This window comes from Triticum dicoccoides, chromosome 5A (genome assembly GCF_002162155.2).
Source record: "Triticum dicoccoides isolate Atlit2015 ecotype Zavitan chromosome 5A, WEW_v2.0, whole genome shotgun sequence".
NCBI lineage: Eukaryota > Viridiplantae > Streptophyta > Magnoliopsida > Poales > Poaceae > Triticum > Triticum dicoccoides.
Genome location: NC_041388.1, coordinates 467,868,968 through 467,888,536, shown reverse-complemented (window position 1 = coordinate 467,888,536; position 19,569 = coordinate 467,868,968). Strand labels below are relative to the sequence as shown.

Below are 19,569 nucleotides of genomic sequence, written 5' to 3'. Positions count from 1 at the left end.
CTACCTGTTAGTAAAGTAAGGCCTTCCAGAGCCTATCTAACACAGACATACACGCGGATGAGGACACAGAAATAAATGGACGTCGATCCGGTACTGAAATTGCATAGCAAAAAATGCAATATGTTCATACTTGATGAAACACACATCATCCAATTCATGATTTAAGAACAAGAGAACGAGATATTGACTTTTTTTTACATCTGTAACTACATTCTCACATTTCTTTTTTGATCTCATGACTTTTTATGCGATCGGAAAACGAATGAGATCAGAAAGATAGGCGGACGACTTGACCATAAGGTCGGATGTTTCCGTGAGCAGTAAGCAGCGGATCTCCCCTTTTTGGGGGAAAGCTGGTGGCCCTTTTGGCGTGTTAATTCTTTCGACAGGGCGGCCTTCTTCGTTCGGTAGATCCGGTCGAGGTGGTTTTCGTTTACCAGCGCGTAGGTGGTCTAAGTTCCTATGACTGAGTCTTTCTGGCCCCTGTGAACATATTTTCTTAATGTATTAAAGCGGGCCTCTCTAACCGGTGAAAAGTGGTAGGTGTCCACTAACGGCTATTCCTGGCTCGGCTCCGATAACGCAATTCCGGGAGGAGTCGGTAGTTGGGCACTGGATCCCTTCGGACCTGGAGAACGTGTCACACTGGGTCGGGGTTTGGTGAACCAACAGGTCGCTCCTTTAGTTGAAGTACCGGGCCCCTTTTTCGTTGCCTAGATTACACCTTCGGAATACCCCAGACGGGGATTTCGCTCTATTCCCCCCAATCTTCACTTTACGCCACGCCGACTCTCCGTCGTGGAATTAGACCAAGGGTCGAAGACCCATACCATAGGACCCCGTCTCCCGTATCTTATCTTTCGCGCGTAGGAGATCGAGACACAGCCTTAGGGCTATGGGGAAAGTGGATCGATTGCCCTAGAATTACAACTACGTAGAGGGTCTCTACAAGTCTATAAATAAGTTCCAAAAAATTGATCGGTAGTAGTCCGGTCGCACCCGAACAATAATATTCCAGAGGGAAATGCACCTAAGATCAAATATTTTGAGCCGGCTTCCGTGGAAAATTCAGACTTTCTTTTTGATGCTGCGATCACATAAAAACATAAACTTTGAAGCTCAATAGCTAAATACATGGCAATTAAATCATGAGCTGGGATCATTAAGAGCATACTGCGAGTAGGAAGTGGAATTAATACAATGAATTCAGAAGCATCAAACCTCTCTTTTTCAAAAAAATCGAAACACATCGAAATGGTACCAGCCGTACTTAATAATAGAAGGATTTGGCAGAAATATGTAAAATTGTCCCTCCTAAAAAAATTATTCCAGAATAAATGGGCAATAGTTAGGATAGGTGCGCCAGCGGCGAGCAGAAGCAAGGTTATTAGATACCGAAGGAAAGCCCGGCCAGAACCACACATGCAAGTTTCCCTGCATGTGGCTCGTCCGTGATAACTTCTTCGGATTTGCGTGAACTAGCGGACCGATCACTAAGTGGTTAGTACCTCCAGCATGAGCGAACCTTTTCAGAACTGGTTAGGAATGGGCGCCACTATCCCAGCCCGGATCCAGCCAGGTTCTATTGATCATGTCCCCTTCCCAACAGTTGTATCTTGTCTTGGGGCGTCTTTCTTTGGCTTTACTATCAAGCCAGACGCGGCGCCCTTTCGCATTATCATCTACCGCCCTTTCTTTCCTCCCATCCCTTCACGCATGAAGATCGTCGTATGTATGTTCGACTTTGGTTGCCGGTGCAATAGAATTGGCGGGAGTATATTATGGCAGGATCAGTCACCTGGGCAAACCAAAACCCTCCTCCAAGAAGAATTGTGCTATGCCCCCCCCCCCCGATATCCCTATAGAGCGAAAGAGCTGCCTGGTGATCCCTAGGTTGCAGCACGTTCGGTCGTTAACTCCTCGCTAGCTGCCGCCGTTTCTAGGACCGACCGACGCCTCACCTGCATGCACAGGTACCTACGTAGTGTAGTGTCGGTCGCACATTCATAATAGCGTTCGGACTCATGTGCCTTCCTGAACCAGGGGAGTTCCCTTGCTCCTGTTGCGTACGATTAGCCGGCCTTGCGGCGACAAAAGGATTAGGACGTCCCCCCATGCTAAGGTTCCCTGCGGTCCGGCCGCATTAGGTTAGGGAGCTGGGCGATAATAGCTCCTCCGCATCCCAAGCGCGCTGCCCACCTAGGCGCGCAACACTAAGTAATCCAAGCCAACCCACATTACTAACTAACGGTGGATAATCATCTTTCTTAGAGGTACTAAATACAACTCCATGAATGAGCAAAATGAAGGTTGCGTTAATGATAAAGATCTCTGGGGAAACCGCTAAAAAAAGATTGAACATGTGGTTCCGAGTTTCGATAACTTCTTCTACTTTCATTTCCTCCGTCTTCCAAATCGCAGAGTTAATTCAAAAACCTAGGTGTTATTACTGAGCTACTGCTCTTTTTTCTCTAATTCCCTTCTCAGATCCTCCGACTACTCCTCCTTATCCTACTCACTCGAAGTTTCGTTGGTCATTTATTGTTTTTTAGCCTCTTTGACAAAGTTAGTAAGAAGAAAAACCTCGATCTTCAGTACACTTCACACCCACACAATCTCTATTTGAAACTAACACTCCATTTCCAGATAGCGAGCGATCGCTCAGCAATGATACCGCACCGGACGAAGTACCTATCCCCGGGGACCATGCTTTTTTACTTGTTTCCTTTTTTTTCTTTCTATACGAAATTCAGACGATTTCGTTTGTGTTCATGTTGGCGATTTCAGATGTGAATGAGGCCGATCGTCTCCCCTTCCTACGGGTTCCCCAGTGACACATCAACCATGCCCCTTCCTTTTCTCCGATCATAAATAACCTGATCTCTTTCTTTCTAATTCATCCCCTTCTTTCTAATTCAAAAAAGAAAGGGGGGGCGGTAAGGCAGGCTCGCAACTTACAAAGGGCACTCGCTGCTCGCAGGCCTGCTCTTTCTATTATGATTTCTATGTCTATGAAAGCTCCTTTGACTCCAGCCCCATAAGCTATTCTTTCACCTGCACCAGCTCTTGGTCTTTGTCCAGGACAAAGATATCGCAATAGTGGAATAAGGAAGTGCAAGTTGGCGATCGAAGCAAAGGAAAGATCAAGCCGAAGAGGATACCTGGGGCCATCTAAGACGGCTGTAGTAAATAGCTTACACGACTGATCAGGCTCATCAACCTATGGAACCTCACGCTATGTTGCTATGATTCTTTTATCACGAAAGCATGTCGGGCGAAGGAATAAAACGCGTACAACACTAGCAAGAAGAGACTTGCCAAAGAATTCGATGCCTCACAGGATCCTACAAAAGCGGAGTCCAAAAAAGCACGAGTCGGGTCGGTGGTTTCAGATTCAGATAGTTCAGTTCAATCATCATCTGACACCTTTCGGTGCCATTCCTTTTGAAACTGGCGTTTCTTTTGTCAAAGAATTTGATGCCCCTGCGAAAAACCGAGTCAAGAAAGAGGTAAGGGCCGGGTCAGAGGCGGAACAGACATTCAAAGCGACTGAACCATAGATCCAGCTATGCAGGACAAGCATAACGAAAGTAAGCATTTCGCCAGACATTCAAATAAACCCTATATCTAGAAACCATCATCCCTGTCTGAACGGTCTACGCATCATATCTTTTTCTTTTCACTTCCGCTGCATCGTCCGGACATCAGAAATAGCTGCATTAGCAGCATCTCGCTACAACTCCCTTGGCAACCCTAGCACCAACAGGAACAACTCAGTTCAAGCTAGCAACAACTAACAATTTCTACTTCCTCGAACAAGAGCTTGCTTTTAGTTCACGTTAGCTACATTCGTTTTAATAGAAAGATGGGAAAGGCTAGGTTAGCAGAAGACTATGCTTGTGCCACAAACTTATTGCTTCGGAGAAGCATTTCTTCAGTGAATCTTACTCAGTACAGTATTCATAAGGGACCTGTATCTAAATATTCTGTTCTAACATTCCTATTTTGGTTGGAAGTTTCTCAAATGAAAGAGCACAACCCTTTCCATCACTTCTCTACATACTGGCATTCGGAGCTAGGAGCAGAGAAGAGAAGTCAATCGGAAGAATCGTAAAAGCCTGGGGCTCAAACATTGCGTTCTACACTTTACTTTTGTTTTGTATCTCTGAAACAGGAGTGAAAAGAAATCAGCTCATCCACCGCTAACTAAACAGGGCGAAACTAGCTCTTCTTTGGTTTCCCTGGGTCCAAGTTGGGGCAAAACCTGCTCTTTTCCCGCAAAAAGTCTATCGTACTAGGTGGCGCGACACGCGACATAGGTAGTAAAGTAGTGATTTTGGGCCCAATTCATACTTCTTTTTTGATTGGAATTCTTATCCTAGCTCGGCCTACTCGCGAGATGTTAGCTTTCAGCCTGATTACATAAAGCATAGCACTTCTGATCGATTTGAATATTCCATTCCCTATTTCCTTGAGCGCTTTCACCATTAACCCATGGGTGCCAAGACCATCCCCCCGGCTCTTTCTTCTTCTACTTCATATAATAGAACACAAGGATCGAACCTACTTTGCTTTAAGTCTGTTTACTTTTTAACACCGTCTACGGAGAGACAAGATGAGAGAGGAGAGAGGAAGCTGAACGACAAGAGATGACGAAGTCCAATCAAGCTGAGGCCTGGAAAGAGTTAAGAAAAAAACACCTTCTACCTGCATTCATGGGTGCTCAACGATAGATTCCACATCAAGATAGGCAAAGCGGGAGACAGCTCGTTTATTACCTCAAAGAAAACAAGAAACAAGTCTTTTCTAATCACGGAACACGAGAATAGCATGCACGGGAGAAGGATTTAGGGAAAGGTACACGCTGCTTTTTCGGAGTCTATAGGGGAAAGGTACACAATGATTTTTCGGAGTCTATAGGGGAAGATTCCACCAGCCCCAATTGCTTTGGGTGAGAGATCGAACCTCCACTTGTTTCTGGTTTCTGCTTTCTCCCTAGGGAAATAAGATATGATACTTTTCGAAGAATGCAATCCCCACATTCCGGCCCTGCTCTACAAATCAATATCTGAAGATCTACGGGTCACCATAGTCTTCTGATCCACTAATAAGATTCCGCGCTCGAGATGATGTGATCTGAACAAAAAGATAGATACATCCGAGCTGCCCGAGGATATGGTCTGGGTACCGATCTGCTAGGATAAGGGGGAGATCCTAGTACTCAAAAGGCTGGGTAAATTTTGAAATTAAGCGGAGGAAATCCACCAATAAGAGAGTAATAGAAAATACTGTTATCATGAAGAAATTCTTTCAATCCATTAAGAAGATACTTAATTCGTTATACAATAGAGACGGGGGAAAAGATGATGATAAAAAACTCCACAATAATAAGAAATCCAAGAAAAAAGATATAATGGATGAGGAAGGAGCTAAAGAACCTATCAACAATGATGCATCTAGTGGCAGTAATGATGCATCTACTTCTACTTCCCCTAACCCTAATGATGGTTCTAGTTCCACTAATGATGGAACAAATCCAAATGTGAAAACTAGTGCACCTAAGCACGACGATCATGGTATAATCCACCATTTTATATGGGGTGGTGGTAGTTCAAACGGTGGAGATAGTTCCAACAGTGGTTGGACTTCCTACTTGAATTCACCTATTGATAGATTTGTGAAAAATCGAAAAACATTTACCAATTTAGATCAAAGAGGTCTAAATGGTTTTATTGCCAAAATAATAGGGTTTATAGGTCCAACAACAATTGTGCTTCCATTCTTTTATAACAGTTGGATGCCGAGGATAGGTTTGTTTTCCATGTTTGTTAGAGAGCCACACGACTTTCAAATAGGAGTTAGCGTACGACCATATACCACGTTTCACAATTATGGAACTCTAGTTATGGAATATGTATATATAAAATATTTGTTCCATGCTCAGGTAGGCTGGCGACAATATAAATGTATATATTTGATAAGTTTAAAGAAATAAATGATTCGCTAGGTTTGTTTTTTATCGATAATATTTACTTAAGGGATACTTTTGACGTTATTCAGCGATTCTCACATAGCGGTCTTGGTTTGAAATCCCTTTTGAAACGTGAAATCATAAACAAGTTGGTTGAAGTAGTAATACCATTTTATGATGAGAATTCTAAGTCGTATGTGTACGGTTATTTTGCTTTTCTAGTATACGCAGGGTTATTTTGTATTGTCTGGTATAAGTATATACCTTGGGATCCATATATAAAACCTGCTGATTTAGCTCCACCATCACTGGATGTATTTAACACCTATCATGCCGATGTCGTGGGTTATAAGAAGGTCACATACCTGATTACTAAGGACATTGTCCAAACAAACTATGGTAGACACCTTTAAACAGCCATCATTTAACGAAGTAGTAAATTCGAATGACTACAACCTTGATCAATCTGATCACAAAGTGCGTTTTTCATGCTTATGCACTGGTATCATGGTTTCTATGTTGTTAGTAACAAAAACACTTCTTCCACATTAAACAGTACTGCATAGATACAAGTTTAGCACAATGAATTTCTGAGTTATTTCACACAAGGAATTTACAAGCTAATGAAAATCAATAGATTTATAGGATATCTATCTAAATACGGCTCCTATCGTTTAAGGTTAGTAAATACATACTAGGAAATGCTCTTCAGGGATACCAGAACTGGAAGATCCTGTCAAGGGGAAACAGGACCTTAATAAGCGCCATCCCAAGACTTGGACTCGGGGGATGGTAAGATCAATAGGAGAAGGAGATATGATACAATTACTATGATCAGGATACCTTATATGAGCCATACTTATCCAGGGAATCAATCGCGTGAGGGTGTTGTTGATAGAGGGAGCTCTGGCCAGGAGAGGCTAGAGCGAGTGATAGCAACGGAAAGGTAAGATCAAGAAGGAAACAAGGCTTAAGAGGACCCTAATGCACCAATACTTTAGGCATTCCAACTTCCAATACATACTTATCATGGAATGAAATCCAAGAGGAGCAAGCATATCACTGAGAATAGCTAGCTGAAATCAAGGATGCTATCACAATATTCAATGGAATCGTTACATCGGAATAAGATAGACCCGCTTCGATGCTGTATTTAGTATGTCAGCTAGGAGCCAGAACTCACTATGCCATAGTCATACAATCAACCTGTGTATTAACAGCAATATCTAGACAGGCAGGATGGATTAATTATATTGATGGCCAAGATAAGGTGCTCAAAGGGGAAGCACTCTTCATCAAGTAATGACCCCTGGGGGCGGGTACTGCGAAAAGAAAGCAACGCATAAGCTCTTGTTCCTGATACGGTTCGAAAGTAGTACAAAGAAAAGCGGTACTTCGGTCGGAAAGAAAGCTACAGGAGGGTTAGTGCTAAAATCTTCTTGTTCAGATGGTTGAGAGAAGGAGGTGTGTCCTGTGGCGGATACACCGATTGATCGAGACGCCTCAAGGCCACCGGAGGGAGAAATAGTGATAGCAACGCTTACAAGGAATGCTGGGATAAGTTGGGAAGAAGGCAAAGGTACTGGCGACTAGATCCTTGTGGCAGATTGGAAGATACCGATATCTCTATTTCAATTTGTTGATTGATGGTTTAAGGAAATGGCAGTGGTCCAAATCTTGCACATTTACTGTTACTTCTATGTATAAGTTCCTTGCTCAGGTGTGGCCCAGCTTTCATATCTTATTGGGATAGCTACATTTCCCTGGCCGGGTATTGCGAAGGAAGGAAACACCTTGTCCGAGTCAGGCGATGCTAAAGGATGGATTAAAAAACTCATGGATGCTATCTCTATTATTGCTGCTTAATGCCCTATTTATACCGATCTAGCTTATAGCTGGGATTTCTAGAAAGATAAGCTGATGCAGCCCTCAGGGATGGAGTGCCTAAACTAACCTTCCTGAACAGAAGTAGCAGAGGTAGAAGATATGTAAATTGTACCATCAAGGGGAAATGCACTATTGTTATGCTTGGGCCAGGTTAGCTGATCAAGGGAATATTCCTATCGGAAGAACAATCAGAAAATAAGGAGATAGTCAGTTGGCACTTTTCACACAAGAACCGCTTTTCGTATTAAGCACGGGAGTCGTAAGGAAAGACCTCCGCGTAGCTATCAGAACGAATTAATGAACGAAATAAACGAATTCTGGTGAAACCAAGGCGAATTTCTGAGCCAGCAGTGGGAAAAAGATGCCAAGTATTGAGATGCAACATTATGAATGGTGCGATCCGAAGTCTTACTATTTACTCCAAATTGACTCAAATGGTTGACTGAACTTCACAGAGGACTAAAGCCGGGAACTTAAACTAATGGTTTTGCCTTTCCACTTCCCAATTGACTCTCATAAAAGGCTAGGTTACCTCTTCACATCGCACCTGATCCTGAATCATGTGCTCTGTTCAGGGGATCAATAGTGGCTATTAAGCTTTTCCCTTTCTATATATTCTTGAGAATAAGTAAGTACCATCCTTTTTCCTATCAGCATCTCTCTATCTGACAGTAAATATTGCTTTCAATCGATCAGGCACTAGGTTATTAAAGTATGGATATGCCATATAATAAGGGAAAAGGCCTCAAGTTTTTTTTAGCGCAAAAGAAAAGCCGATTCCAAATTTTCTATTTCCCGGCAAGTCTATGAGAGTCCTATTACGGATCCTCTGATCTTTAGCTTGAATGGTCGTGTTTTTATATAATTAGGTCTTTCTTCTGAGCTCTTCTATTACGATACAGAAAAATCAAACCTATCACTCTCAAAGAATGGGTAAAAAGAATTCAAGCTAGGGGAGCCTACACTCTCTAACTACCTATACTACGACCCCATTGATTGGAAACCCTCGGGGAAAATGATCCCACAAACAAAGGAATTATACAGTACGAAATAGCAAAAAAACAGACTAATTCGATTCTAAAAAATCGATAATAGATATTTTATTCTGCTTAAATTGTCCCGACAAGGAGAGATATTCAATATTTGAATCAGATTGGATTTCGTAGTATACCAATGTGAGCCAAACTATTACTATTTCATCTAACTTGAATAACCAAGGACTGAATTTGACTATGGATTCTGATAACTCGAGAAGTTTTTATTTGGTTATGATCCAGAAAGAAAAAAGAAAGGTTTAACAAGCCATGAGAAAATAGAGTAAAGTAACCATACGTTCTGTTTGCATAACGTGTATACGCCACGCCATACAATCAAAATAGAAACATGGGACGATTCCAGAATTTTGAATAGATCCGTGGGGATGAGAGAAGTTGTTGTTGAGAAATATGAAATTGGAAAGGAAGTCAAACTCCCTATGGAACCTGTGATTGGTTGTACCTGTACTTTAGTGATACGAAAACTCGCTATTCACTCAGTTTCTGGTCAATAATAAGATTATGTAGGAGAGATGGCCGAGTGGTTCAAGGCGTAGCATTGGAACTGCTATGTAGGCTTTTGTTTACCGAGGGTTCGAATCCCTCTCTTTCCGTTTCTGTTAATTCACCAACGTTACCGACCACAATGAAATTTCTAGTAAGAGGAAAATCCGTCGACTTTCTAAATCGTGAGGGTTCAAGTTAAGTCCCTCTATCCCCAATAAAAAGCCCATTTTACTTCCTAACTATTGTACCAACCTCTATTTTTCATTAATGGTTCAAACAAGATTCACTATCTTTCTTATTCTACTCTTTCACAAACGGATCCGAACTGACTTCTTTGGATCTTATCCCATTCATACAAATGAACATATTATAGTATAGGCAAGTAATCCCTATTATTAAGTAAGTCATTCACAATCCATATCATTATCCTGATATTTACTAAGTCCAATTTGAGAATACTTTTTTCTTTTTTAGTCCCTTTAATTGACATAGATACAAGTACTCTACTAGGATGATGCACAATAAATAGTCAGGATAGCTCAGTTGGTAGAGCAGAGGATTGAAAATCCTCGTGTCACCAGTTCAAATCTGGTTCCTGGCACAGAATGAACAATGAATGCCTTTTCGGGAAAGAAAAGGGCCACATATTTTTTATAGGGAAAAGCTTTTTTTAAGGGGAAGAATCATCAACAAAAAATCCAGGAAAGAACAGCGAAGGAAAACGTGAAAAAACAAGTGTTTTCCCGGAACGGAATAGCGGAAATTCCATACGTTGATCACCAATGTTGCATGTCTTTCCTTAAGCTGGAGTACTTTGAGTTAGAAGGCCTACTTTATTTGTCCTTTTAAAGCCTACTTATTCGTCTAGCTATTTCCAATTCTAATAAATAACCCGATCATATCATATCTTGGAAAACCCTAAGACTACCCAAGGCTGTACCCTACAGTGTTACCTATAGTCTATACTTGTGTATACATTGCCTTCGGGGTGGCAAGCTAGAACCAAGTAGTCTAGGTATCAATTCCAATTTAAGTCAATGATCCTCATTTTCTCCAACATTAAGAAGATTATTGGTAAGGTGACCAACCATCACGCAGGATTCCGGGTCGGAGTAGCACCTCTTGCCTGATATATACAGGTCGTTGCTGGCGATTCGTTTGTGCCCTATGGTGTTCAATTGCCCGTTTGTTCCCTCCCCCTCGGGACGGGTCAACCTACTTTGCCCGCTCAGGCACTCCAAAATGCTCTGACTAGACCACCGACACCCATGATTTGTCCATCATTCAAAATGGCATTTCGTAAGGGCTCATAAGGTAGGAGGAATCACAGATCCTCCGTGCACTTTCGCCTAGAGTTAGTTTGATTTTTCACTACTGTCTGAGTGGTGACTAAACCCTGAAACTTTTCCTTGAAATGAAATAAAGATCTAACTTTATTCCAGTAGTGGTTTCCGCAAATGTAGATAATCTTGTTGATTAACACCCACTTTCCATACCCTGCAATTCAGAGGCCATCACCTCTGGTCTTTTAGTAACATATCAGTAAACAAGGCTCTCCTCGTGTAGCTTTTTGTTCTCGAGGAAGAAAATCTCATTGATTACTTATAATGCCGGATGAAGCAAGTTACAGCATTGGTTCTTTCGTGATTCACGTATATTGGAAATCTCTTTCTTTAGGAAATGGGATGGCATTCAATTCTCACTTAGGGATTCTCTTCTTCCTGAACATTCATGAAAAGAAGGACTCTGGCTTTAATGCTAAAGTTTAGTACTGGGTCGAGCGTACTTACCTACTTAGACAAGAGGGATACTTATAGATCTCTATGAGCGTAAGGCAAAGTGGGCAAGACTACTTCCACAACTACATTTTCGCTTAAGCAGGACCTGTGAGACCTCGAAGCAACCGTCTACTACTAGTTATAGCTGCTATTTCTAATTGAATAGAATGGATGCTTCACAGCGGTTCTGCGACAGGCAGGGCAGCCGGGTGAACATAGGCAGCTGTTCCTACAGAACACAAGTCTTTCTCTAAAGCACGACCTTCCGATTGGACTATGTCTGGTCTCTATCCTTTTTATTCCAAAAATGGGTCCTCGATCAAAATGATCTGGTGTCTATGTCCATGCCTGAGGTTGGTAAACCCTATATCTATTGCGGGGTGGTTTGAGGAAGGGACAGCTTGTAACCCACGACTTACTACTACGAAGATTCTGGCGGAGAGCTTTTCACATATAGATAGGTCGGGATGAGGAAGCTCCGTAGTCAACTAATAGTATAAAATCCACCTTGTGAACCGTGTTTGTCTTAAAGTACTGTCTGAGAAGGAATATACCTATTCCAATCCCTCTAGTGGCTATACTGATTGACATAGGTAGCTTTCGTAGTCAAAGCTCACAGGGCCAAATGCTCTATTGGAGTGGGCACGAACACACACAATCAAGGTTCGAAGAACTTCTACTTCACGCGTTGAGGATTCTATGACGTTCACTCAATGGTGTTGTGGCGATTGCAAGCAATCAATAAACGAGGAAGCCAAATTATGGATCTAGGAAGGCTGCATCAGAAGGAAGAGTAGGTGTTGCTATGCCGTTGGCTGGGACTGAGACAGAGAGAGGGGAGCATAGCCCCTATGATCCCGGTAAAGAGTTCCAACTAAGCTCTTCTCAGGTTCTTTCTTTCTCTTCCATTCTTATGTTTATATATTGAAGTGTAGTTTTCTTACTATAATATAATAATATTAATCTAATATGCCCATTGGTGTTCCAAAAGTACCTTACCGGATTCCCGGAGATGAAGAAGCGACTTGGGTTGACTTATACAATGTTATGTATCAAGCAAGGACACTTTTTTTAGTTCACTGCCCTATACATAGAAAGAAGTGTTTTTCCACCGGTATCAACATTCTATCTGGAATCAGTAGCGATAATTGTTGTATTGTGAGCCAGCCCCGTAAGACACTACGCACCTCCAAATTCTATATGATTTTTCCAATCATTTCATTTATACGACCTGCAAATAAGATAAGATCTTGGTTCGCCCTACAAAAAAACAACTATATGCCCTATAAACTTGCTTGCTTCTTCGAATCTCGAAATAACATATAGAAAGTGTTTCTGTGATGAGACCATTCTCGATCGATAAATGCGATAGGAGCCTATGTGTTTCACGGGTAGCCGGCCAATAGGGGAAGGTTGTGAATCCGGCGAACCGACCGCTTTAAGAACGTGATTGTCTTCTCTCACTCAGTTATCAATTGACAAAGATGACCTATTCTTTTTCGCCCTAAAAACGACAATGGTATGGTACTTTTTATTCCAATGGAGATTGTGTGGGTGTCCGCTCATGTTCACGTTACATGCTAAATAAGGCTTTCGTTGGAAAAACCAATGCCGACGTCAAGATCAGTCTCCTTTCCTTTCTCTTTTCGGGAGCAGAGCTGAAAAATATGGGAAATTCCAATGATTCTTTGTTCATTATCATGTCGATTCCTCACAATCGCTCTTTGTGATGCTGCGGAACCATGGCAATTAGGATCTCAAGACGCAGCAACACCTATGATGCAAGGAATCATTGACTTACATCACGATATCTTTTTCTTCCTCATTCTTATTTTGGTTTTCGTATCACGGATGTTGGTTCGCGCTTTATGGCATTTCAACGAGCAAACTAATCCAATCCCACAAAGGATTGTTCATGTAACTACTATCGAAATTATTCGGACCATATTTCCAAGTGTCATTCTTTTGTTCATTGCTATACCATCGTTTGCTCTGTTATACTCAATGGACGGGGTATTAGTAGATCCAGCCATTACTATCAAAGCTATTGGACATCAATGTAACGGAGTGCGCCTCTTAACGAGGGTGATTTAAGTGCAACGAAATGTACCGGTGGTTCGCGAAGCATCTGGCTTACCGGTCATCTCCCATTCCCGTCGTCGAGACACTAAAAGAACTATAGCATGCCAAAAACGGGGAGTTGAGGTGGTTAGACCTATACCCCGAAATGCTCCCAGCATAGGAGCCTATGGTTCCATTCTTGTTATTGCTGGAGGTACACATACCTCTTCTCGGTGTGGTGGAGCGATATACAAAAAATAGATGCTAAGCCTGCAATGTCCAATAACGGGGCTTCAGTAGTGAATCTATCGGCACCACAGCAGTGGCATACAACTTTGGACCTAAGGGCAGGTCCCGTTACCTTTCGGAATGGGGGATCCCCGTTGGCAACAACCATGGTAGTAGTTGCGGAACTACTGGGCCAAGAGAGGACAACCTGTTGTTCCTGCTCCTCCTTCTTCGCTTCGGGGACGGAGGTCCTACGGTAGGTAAGAGCACGCACAAGCACTTGACCGAAGGGGACCAGCGCTTCTACTCCTCCACCGAGGAGCCATTCTTGCGAGAAGCAATGGATGTCGTGAACGGTGGGAGGTCAAAGAAAGAGAATTGACCTCTGAATACAGTGATCCTATGATCTAGATAGACTCCGTCCTTTTTTTTAGATAAGGGTGACTCAAGAAATTGGGGGTGGGACCTGCTGGCATAATGCAGGCTGGAACATGGGAATTCGAGGTCTCATGAACGAGTTTTTTTTCGTGGACAAACATACTTTCCGGTCTTTTTTATGGATCCTTTTAGATCTACGGGCCGGCTGTTCACATGAGCATAGGGAATCTATACTCGAGCCTTCGACTTGGCCCCTGGCAGGATAGGTGAGGAATCACTCTTGAGATCTGATCTATTGGGGCCTATAACTTCTCCAAAGCCGACTAGCATCCCTTTCCATGGTGAACTGGCCGTCCCATACCTTCATTTTGTCTCATGTGTGTTGAACATTGTCTTCCTCGGTTCCAGCTTCACTGATGTAGGTAGGGCTGGGCGAGAAAGGGTCCCCTCTTGCCTATTAGTAAGCGGGCCTTCGATTCCACCGGGGTCTTACGTCTCATAGAGGGGGAGAACTACCTAACTAAAGAAGAATAGTGCTCTTTATAAATAAGAGTAGGCGTGGAGAGCTTTTTGCGGGGAAACTTGCAAGTCAAGTTTGGGGGGAGGCGGGCGTCGACCCAACCTTATGAGTATTCGGACTATAACAGTTCCGATGAACAGTCACTCACTTTTGACAGTTATACGATTCCAGAAGATGATCTAGAATTGGGTCAATCACGTTTATTAGAAGTTGACAATAGAGTGGTTGTACCAGCCAAAACTCATCTACGTATGATTGTAACACCCGCTGATGTACCTCATAGTTGGGCTGTACCTTCCTCAGGTGTCAAATGTGATGCTGTACCTGGTCGTTCAAATCTTACCTCCATCTCGGTACAACGAGAAGGAGTTTACTATGGTCAGTGCAGTGAGATTCGTGGAACTAATCATGCCTTTACGCCTATCGTCGTAGAAGCAGTGACTTTGAAAGATTATGCGGATTGGGTATCCAATCAATTAATCCTCCAAACCAACTAAACCGGGGAAGCTGAAGCGGAAATGCAATTCTCGGGTGAGGGAAGGGGGAAGCTCCAGGAAGGCTTCGCTCGCTCGCTCAAAAAGCTCTAATGCTCGTTTACGAGTGGAGTGCATAAGCCCTTATTGAAGTAGGGTGAGGCCTTACTACACGAGCTCGTAAGTCAAGCACGGAACGAGCCTTGTCTACGAAGCTTCGCTTCATCATCTTGCTTGCTTCTGGCGAAGCTTAATGCACTATAACATAGGCATGCATGAGGGTATGGTAGGAAGACTCCTTTTAAGGCCGACCACTACATAGGAGCAATAGGAAGCCAAGCCGTCAAAAGGAAAGGCGAGCAGCCCTTATTGCAATAGCAAACGGCCTACTTATAGCCCTATTTATACCCTTTCTCGGGGACTTCAACGGGCCTTACAAGCTTAATAAATTGCAATTCTTCACCTTTTCCTCAGACAGTGGGAATGCATTTTCTTACTTGATTGACATTGACAGATATGTGTACCACACCGAACAAGCAATATGTCATATGCTTGATGTACCAGCCAAGCCAGCTTTTTTTTTCTCAGTTCCCTTATCCTTAGCACAAAAGTAAAAAGAAAATGAAAGAGAGTTTGTATTTGCAAATGAAAATGAATATGGATCTAAATAAATTAGATAATCAATAAATAAGAATTGGAATAATAGAAAAAATCTCCTTCGCCCCTTATCTCTTCATCATCGTCGGTTCCGTCACTTGTGGTATTCGTTTAGAATCTTGTTGACCCTACTCGCTTACTCCTATTTTCCTTATTTCTTTTTCTACATAATTAATTAGAACTTTCTTGAAAGAATGGGGTTCTCTCTGGGGGGCGCACCCTCTCTTCCTTTTTGAGAAAGATGGGCTTATTTTTTTCAATAAGTTCTATTGCTTTGACACATTTAGTACATAACATAATATATATAAGAAAAGTACTAAAGGCGAAGGGCATTCTATTGTACAGCTACTTTGGTATAGTTACAAAGGTAACCGGTAGGTGACTGTTGAATCGACAGTAGTTACGAAAGGGGGAAATAGCTCAGTTGGTTAGAGTGTTGGTCTGTCACGCCAGAAGTCGCGGGTTCGAACCCCGTTTTCCCCGCCCGATCTTTCTTTCTTCCCGAGGTCATACCTCTGCCACTTTACCCTGAGTTTCACTAAGGCATATAACCCCATTCGGGTAAGAGGAGCAAGCAGTGGGGAACATCTATTTATATGCGTGTTAGCATCAACAGCATCTTTCTGAAAGTAAATTACATCGATCCTCGGTGCTAGGTACTCAGGTAAGTAAATCCTGAGGATAGAACTAGAGCAAGTAAGCTCATCGCACTATCAAGTCAGTCAGGAACTAGTCTGCCAAGCTTAAGAAGAAGTGAAAAGTAAGCAAGTTGTCATCTAGTGAGGGCTAAAAGACACGGAGAACATCCCCCCTCTATTTGCCAATAGCTTCCGCCTTCCTCTCTTTCATTTCATGTCGGTTCAGCCGAGCCAATAGATTCCATAGGCGGGTCAGTTATAGCTGTAGTAGCCTTTGATTAGGTCCTTTCAATAGACTTTCCGTAGCTATAATTCGATAGACTTTCCGTAGCTCAGTACTGCTGATCGTTGACGCCCGCAACTGTACTTACGGCTGTACTTGTGAAAAGAGATAGAGCCGTCTCGCTATGACTCAAAGATGGTCAAAAAGCTAATAGATGGGCCACAAAAGGTAGAGGAGAGGGGGTAAGAAGAGTAGACTTACTACTGGATACAAGATAGGGTATACAGCTAAAAGGGTGAGATAGAGGAATGAAATGAGCCAGTGAAACGGTCCACGACCACAAGTATTGAGCTATAACCATAAAACTTAGGGAGTGCCTCAAGAAAATCCATTGAAATAGAAGACCCAGGTTGTAATGGAACAGACAAAGGTTGAAGAAGACCAGCAGGAAGGGTGTGCTCACTCTTGTTGAGTTGACACAAATTACAGTGAAGAACAAACTTGGAGGGAGAAAAAGAAACCAGAAGGGACCCATTGTTTCTGTGCAAGTCGAACAATGATGGAAAAGCATCCAGTATGTAGCCGACATATGCCAACAACCCAAATGCACATATGCTCGTTAAGTTGAAACTCCTAAATTAAAGCGCAAGCAACAAAACTACTTTTTTGAAGGCGCGGAGTGTTGAAGAAGAGGATAGCTCGATTAACACAACTAGGGGCAATATGGTTCATTTTCCTAGAACACCACAACAAATGTCCCTACCAGCTGTTGCCAGTGAAGCTGAAACCATGGCTACCCCTCAACAAGCCTCTAGCTCTTATCCTAGGCCTGAACCGCCTGAACCTCCAATTACCGTACCATTGGTACTGAATACGACCACCACTCACACCTATTCTAGACCTTTAAACCCCTAACCACCTAGACCTCTAGTAGCAAAGCAACTAAAAGACCCAATCACAAAAATAACCCTCTCTATCCCCCTCAAAACCTTGGCACGAACACTTGTTTCCAGCCACCTATGGCCTTCCTCACAGCTCAAAACATGATAATATTAGACCTAATCCTGCACCTCCACCACCACAACCAAGACCCAATTCAATACCAAATATCCCATTTTCCCAACCAATACTTTTGCCCTATGCTGGAAATTCCATGAAACCAGAAGTGCCAATATATACTTACCTTAACCAACCGCTTCCAACTCAACAGCATGACCCGTACCAATACCTGCAAGAACAAAGGCCGCAAAATCAATATCAATATGGGCAGCAGATACATCAACCTCCTAGAGTTTCTTTTCCAATATTTGAAGGGGCCAGGTCTTGGATACAAAAGTGTGAACATTACTTTTCGGTGTACCAAGTTACGGATTGGTACAAGGTAGAACTTTCGGCTATGCACCTTAGGGGGAGAGCTGAAAGCTGGTACAAGAGTTTCTTAGTGAATAGGGGACAAGTATCTTGGCAAGAGTGAATTCAAGAGATTGTAGAGAGGTTTGAGGTAAGAAATGTGGTTGGTGTAGTTGATGAGTTTAATCACTTGAGGCAAAGAGGAAGCCTAGAAGAGTACAAGTCACACACAATTGGCAGAATTGAGGGCTGCCATGTTGAGGTGCAATCCCTATTACGATGACAACCTTTTTCGACAAAGTTTTCTTGGGGGTAAGGGTATTGTAAATAGAGATAGATGTTTCGTCCGGCTCTGAGAAACAATTCGGCAACCCCGCTCTTCCCTTTGCCTCTTCCACATCTATTTTTGAAACTTGATTCGGTTGAGTTTGAAGCAAGGATCTAATCAGATAACGCTTTGTTCTCCAATGAATGGAGGTGGAATAATTTCTTGAGATAGAGAAAGCTACATCTCGACTTTATTTAAACGAAAGAAAAAGGTTAGTCCTGCTCCTAGACTTCCAATTCCAAGTAGTAGTAACGGAAAGGAACAGGTTTAGGAGAACTTTTTTTATGTCTTTCTTATAGCGATCGCTGAAAGTCAGTCAATGCCCTGGCTTCAATGAATGAAGACCGATGGGCTACGAAGTGGAGATGATGTCGTCGTGTCATTGCTCGTGATGTCTTCACCAGGATTTGACTTACCAATGTGAAAGGTACTGTGCCAGTGGTTCTATCATTTAGATAGAGAGTGATCTTTCCTTCTTATCGAAGAAAGATATGACGTTGGGAAGGGAAAGGGAGTAGAAACGTTTTCGTAGCCTTGGGGCGAAGGGCTGAGAGTTCCGTGATCCAGTTCTTTGAGGCATCAAAGAAATCGAACTGGAGAGTTCAAATGTACGGTACTCATGTCTCATTCTATTTCTGTAGAAATATACCAACGAAATCACGGGGACTGATTCAATGGAGCATGTTATCCCTCTTGTCCAACTCTCAGCTAGGTACTCATGTAACTCTATCGGGGAAAGACAGGAAGGATCAAAGTGTAAAATCACTTGTTTGAAACATCTATAAAATAGAAATGGCTATTAGAAGTAGTATTTTCGGTGGTCAAAGGGAAGGAATCAGAAAAGAGGGAAGCGCTCTCAAGGTAGAATCAGTTCCAGGCAAGTATGTCCATTGAAAGGAAAGAGTCCCTAAACAGACAGGTTTTCAGCAAATAAGACGGGTCCTGGTCTTCGGCAACAAAAGAAGCCGAAGCGAGAGCTCGATCAAAGAACCTTTATAGATCCTCATCATCCTCAGGTTCTGGATAAACAGCGAGAAGGGAATCTTCCTGTTCGAATGGAAGATTTTTGAAAGAGAGGGGAGAAATCAATCACATGCGTGAGCGGATCGAGCTATTATATAATAAGTAACGGCTGAAAAAGCTATTCTTGGTAGATCCACTTGTCAAGGCGCGGAAAGCCGTGTTCCTTCTCAGCTCACGCTTTCCTGATTGATTTGAAAGACCCTACACACCACCGTATCCTTGGCTTTCTTCCCACTTTCAAAGAACTTGCTATCATTCTTTCGATTCTATCTCCTCGCTTTAGGTCTTATGCTTCTTATTAAAGGGGTTATGCCAGTCTGAGTCCATCAGTGTTGAAGGAATGGACAGAGACAGGCAAAGACAAAGTACTGATTTTACTGCCGATAGAGAGCAGAGCTAGAGACAAGATGCCTAGGACCTGGAGGAGATCCATAAGAACCAAGTCGTGGAGAAGATAGCATCAAACTGGAGATAATAAACCTAACTCTCTGTGCTTTAATCGAGAATGGATAC

The 19,569-nt window shown here is 42.6% G+C and overlaps 1 protein-coding gene and 3 non-coding genes across 4 annotated transcripts; all 4 read left to right on the top strand.

Annotated features, from left to right (window-relative positions):
- Positions 1-9,419: 9,419 nt before the first annotated feature.
- On the top strand, positions 9,420-9,506 carry TRNAS-GGA. The gene has a single exon. It is a non-coding gene; the product is annotated as a tRNA-Ser (tRNA).
- A 421-nt stretch (positions 9,507-9,927) lies between these two features.
- Positions 9,928-10,000, top strand: TRNAF-GAA. Its single transcript has one exon. It is a non-coding gene; the product is annotated as a tRNA-Phe (tRNA).
- Positions 10,001-12,857: 2,857 nt separating this feature from the next.
- LOC119299775 (cytochrome c oxidase subunit 2-like) lies at positions 12,858-14,945 on the top strand. The gene is made up of 3 exons (XM_037576918.1): positions 12,858-13,236; positions 14,253-14,262; positions 14,396-14,945. The coding sequence occupies exons 1-3, from the start codon at positions 12,858-12,860 to the stop codon at positions 14,859-14,861; spliced, it is 855 nt and encodes a 284-aa protein (XP_037432815.1). The 3' UTR covers positions 14,862-14,945.
- A 958-nt stretch (positions 14,946-15,903) lies between these two features.
- Positions 15,904-15,977, top strand: TRNAD-GUC. Its single transcript has one exon. It is a non-coding gene; the product is annotated as a tRNA-Asp (tRNA).
- The last annotated feature ends 3,592 nt before the right edge of the window (positions 15,978-19,569 follow it).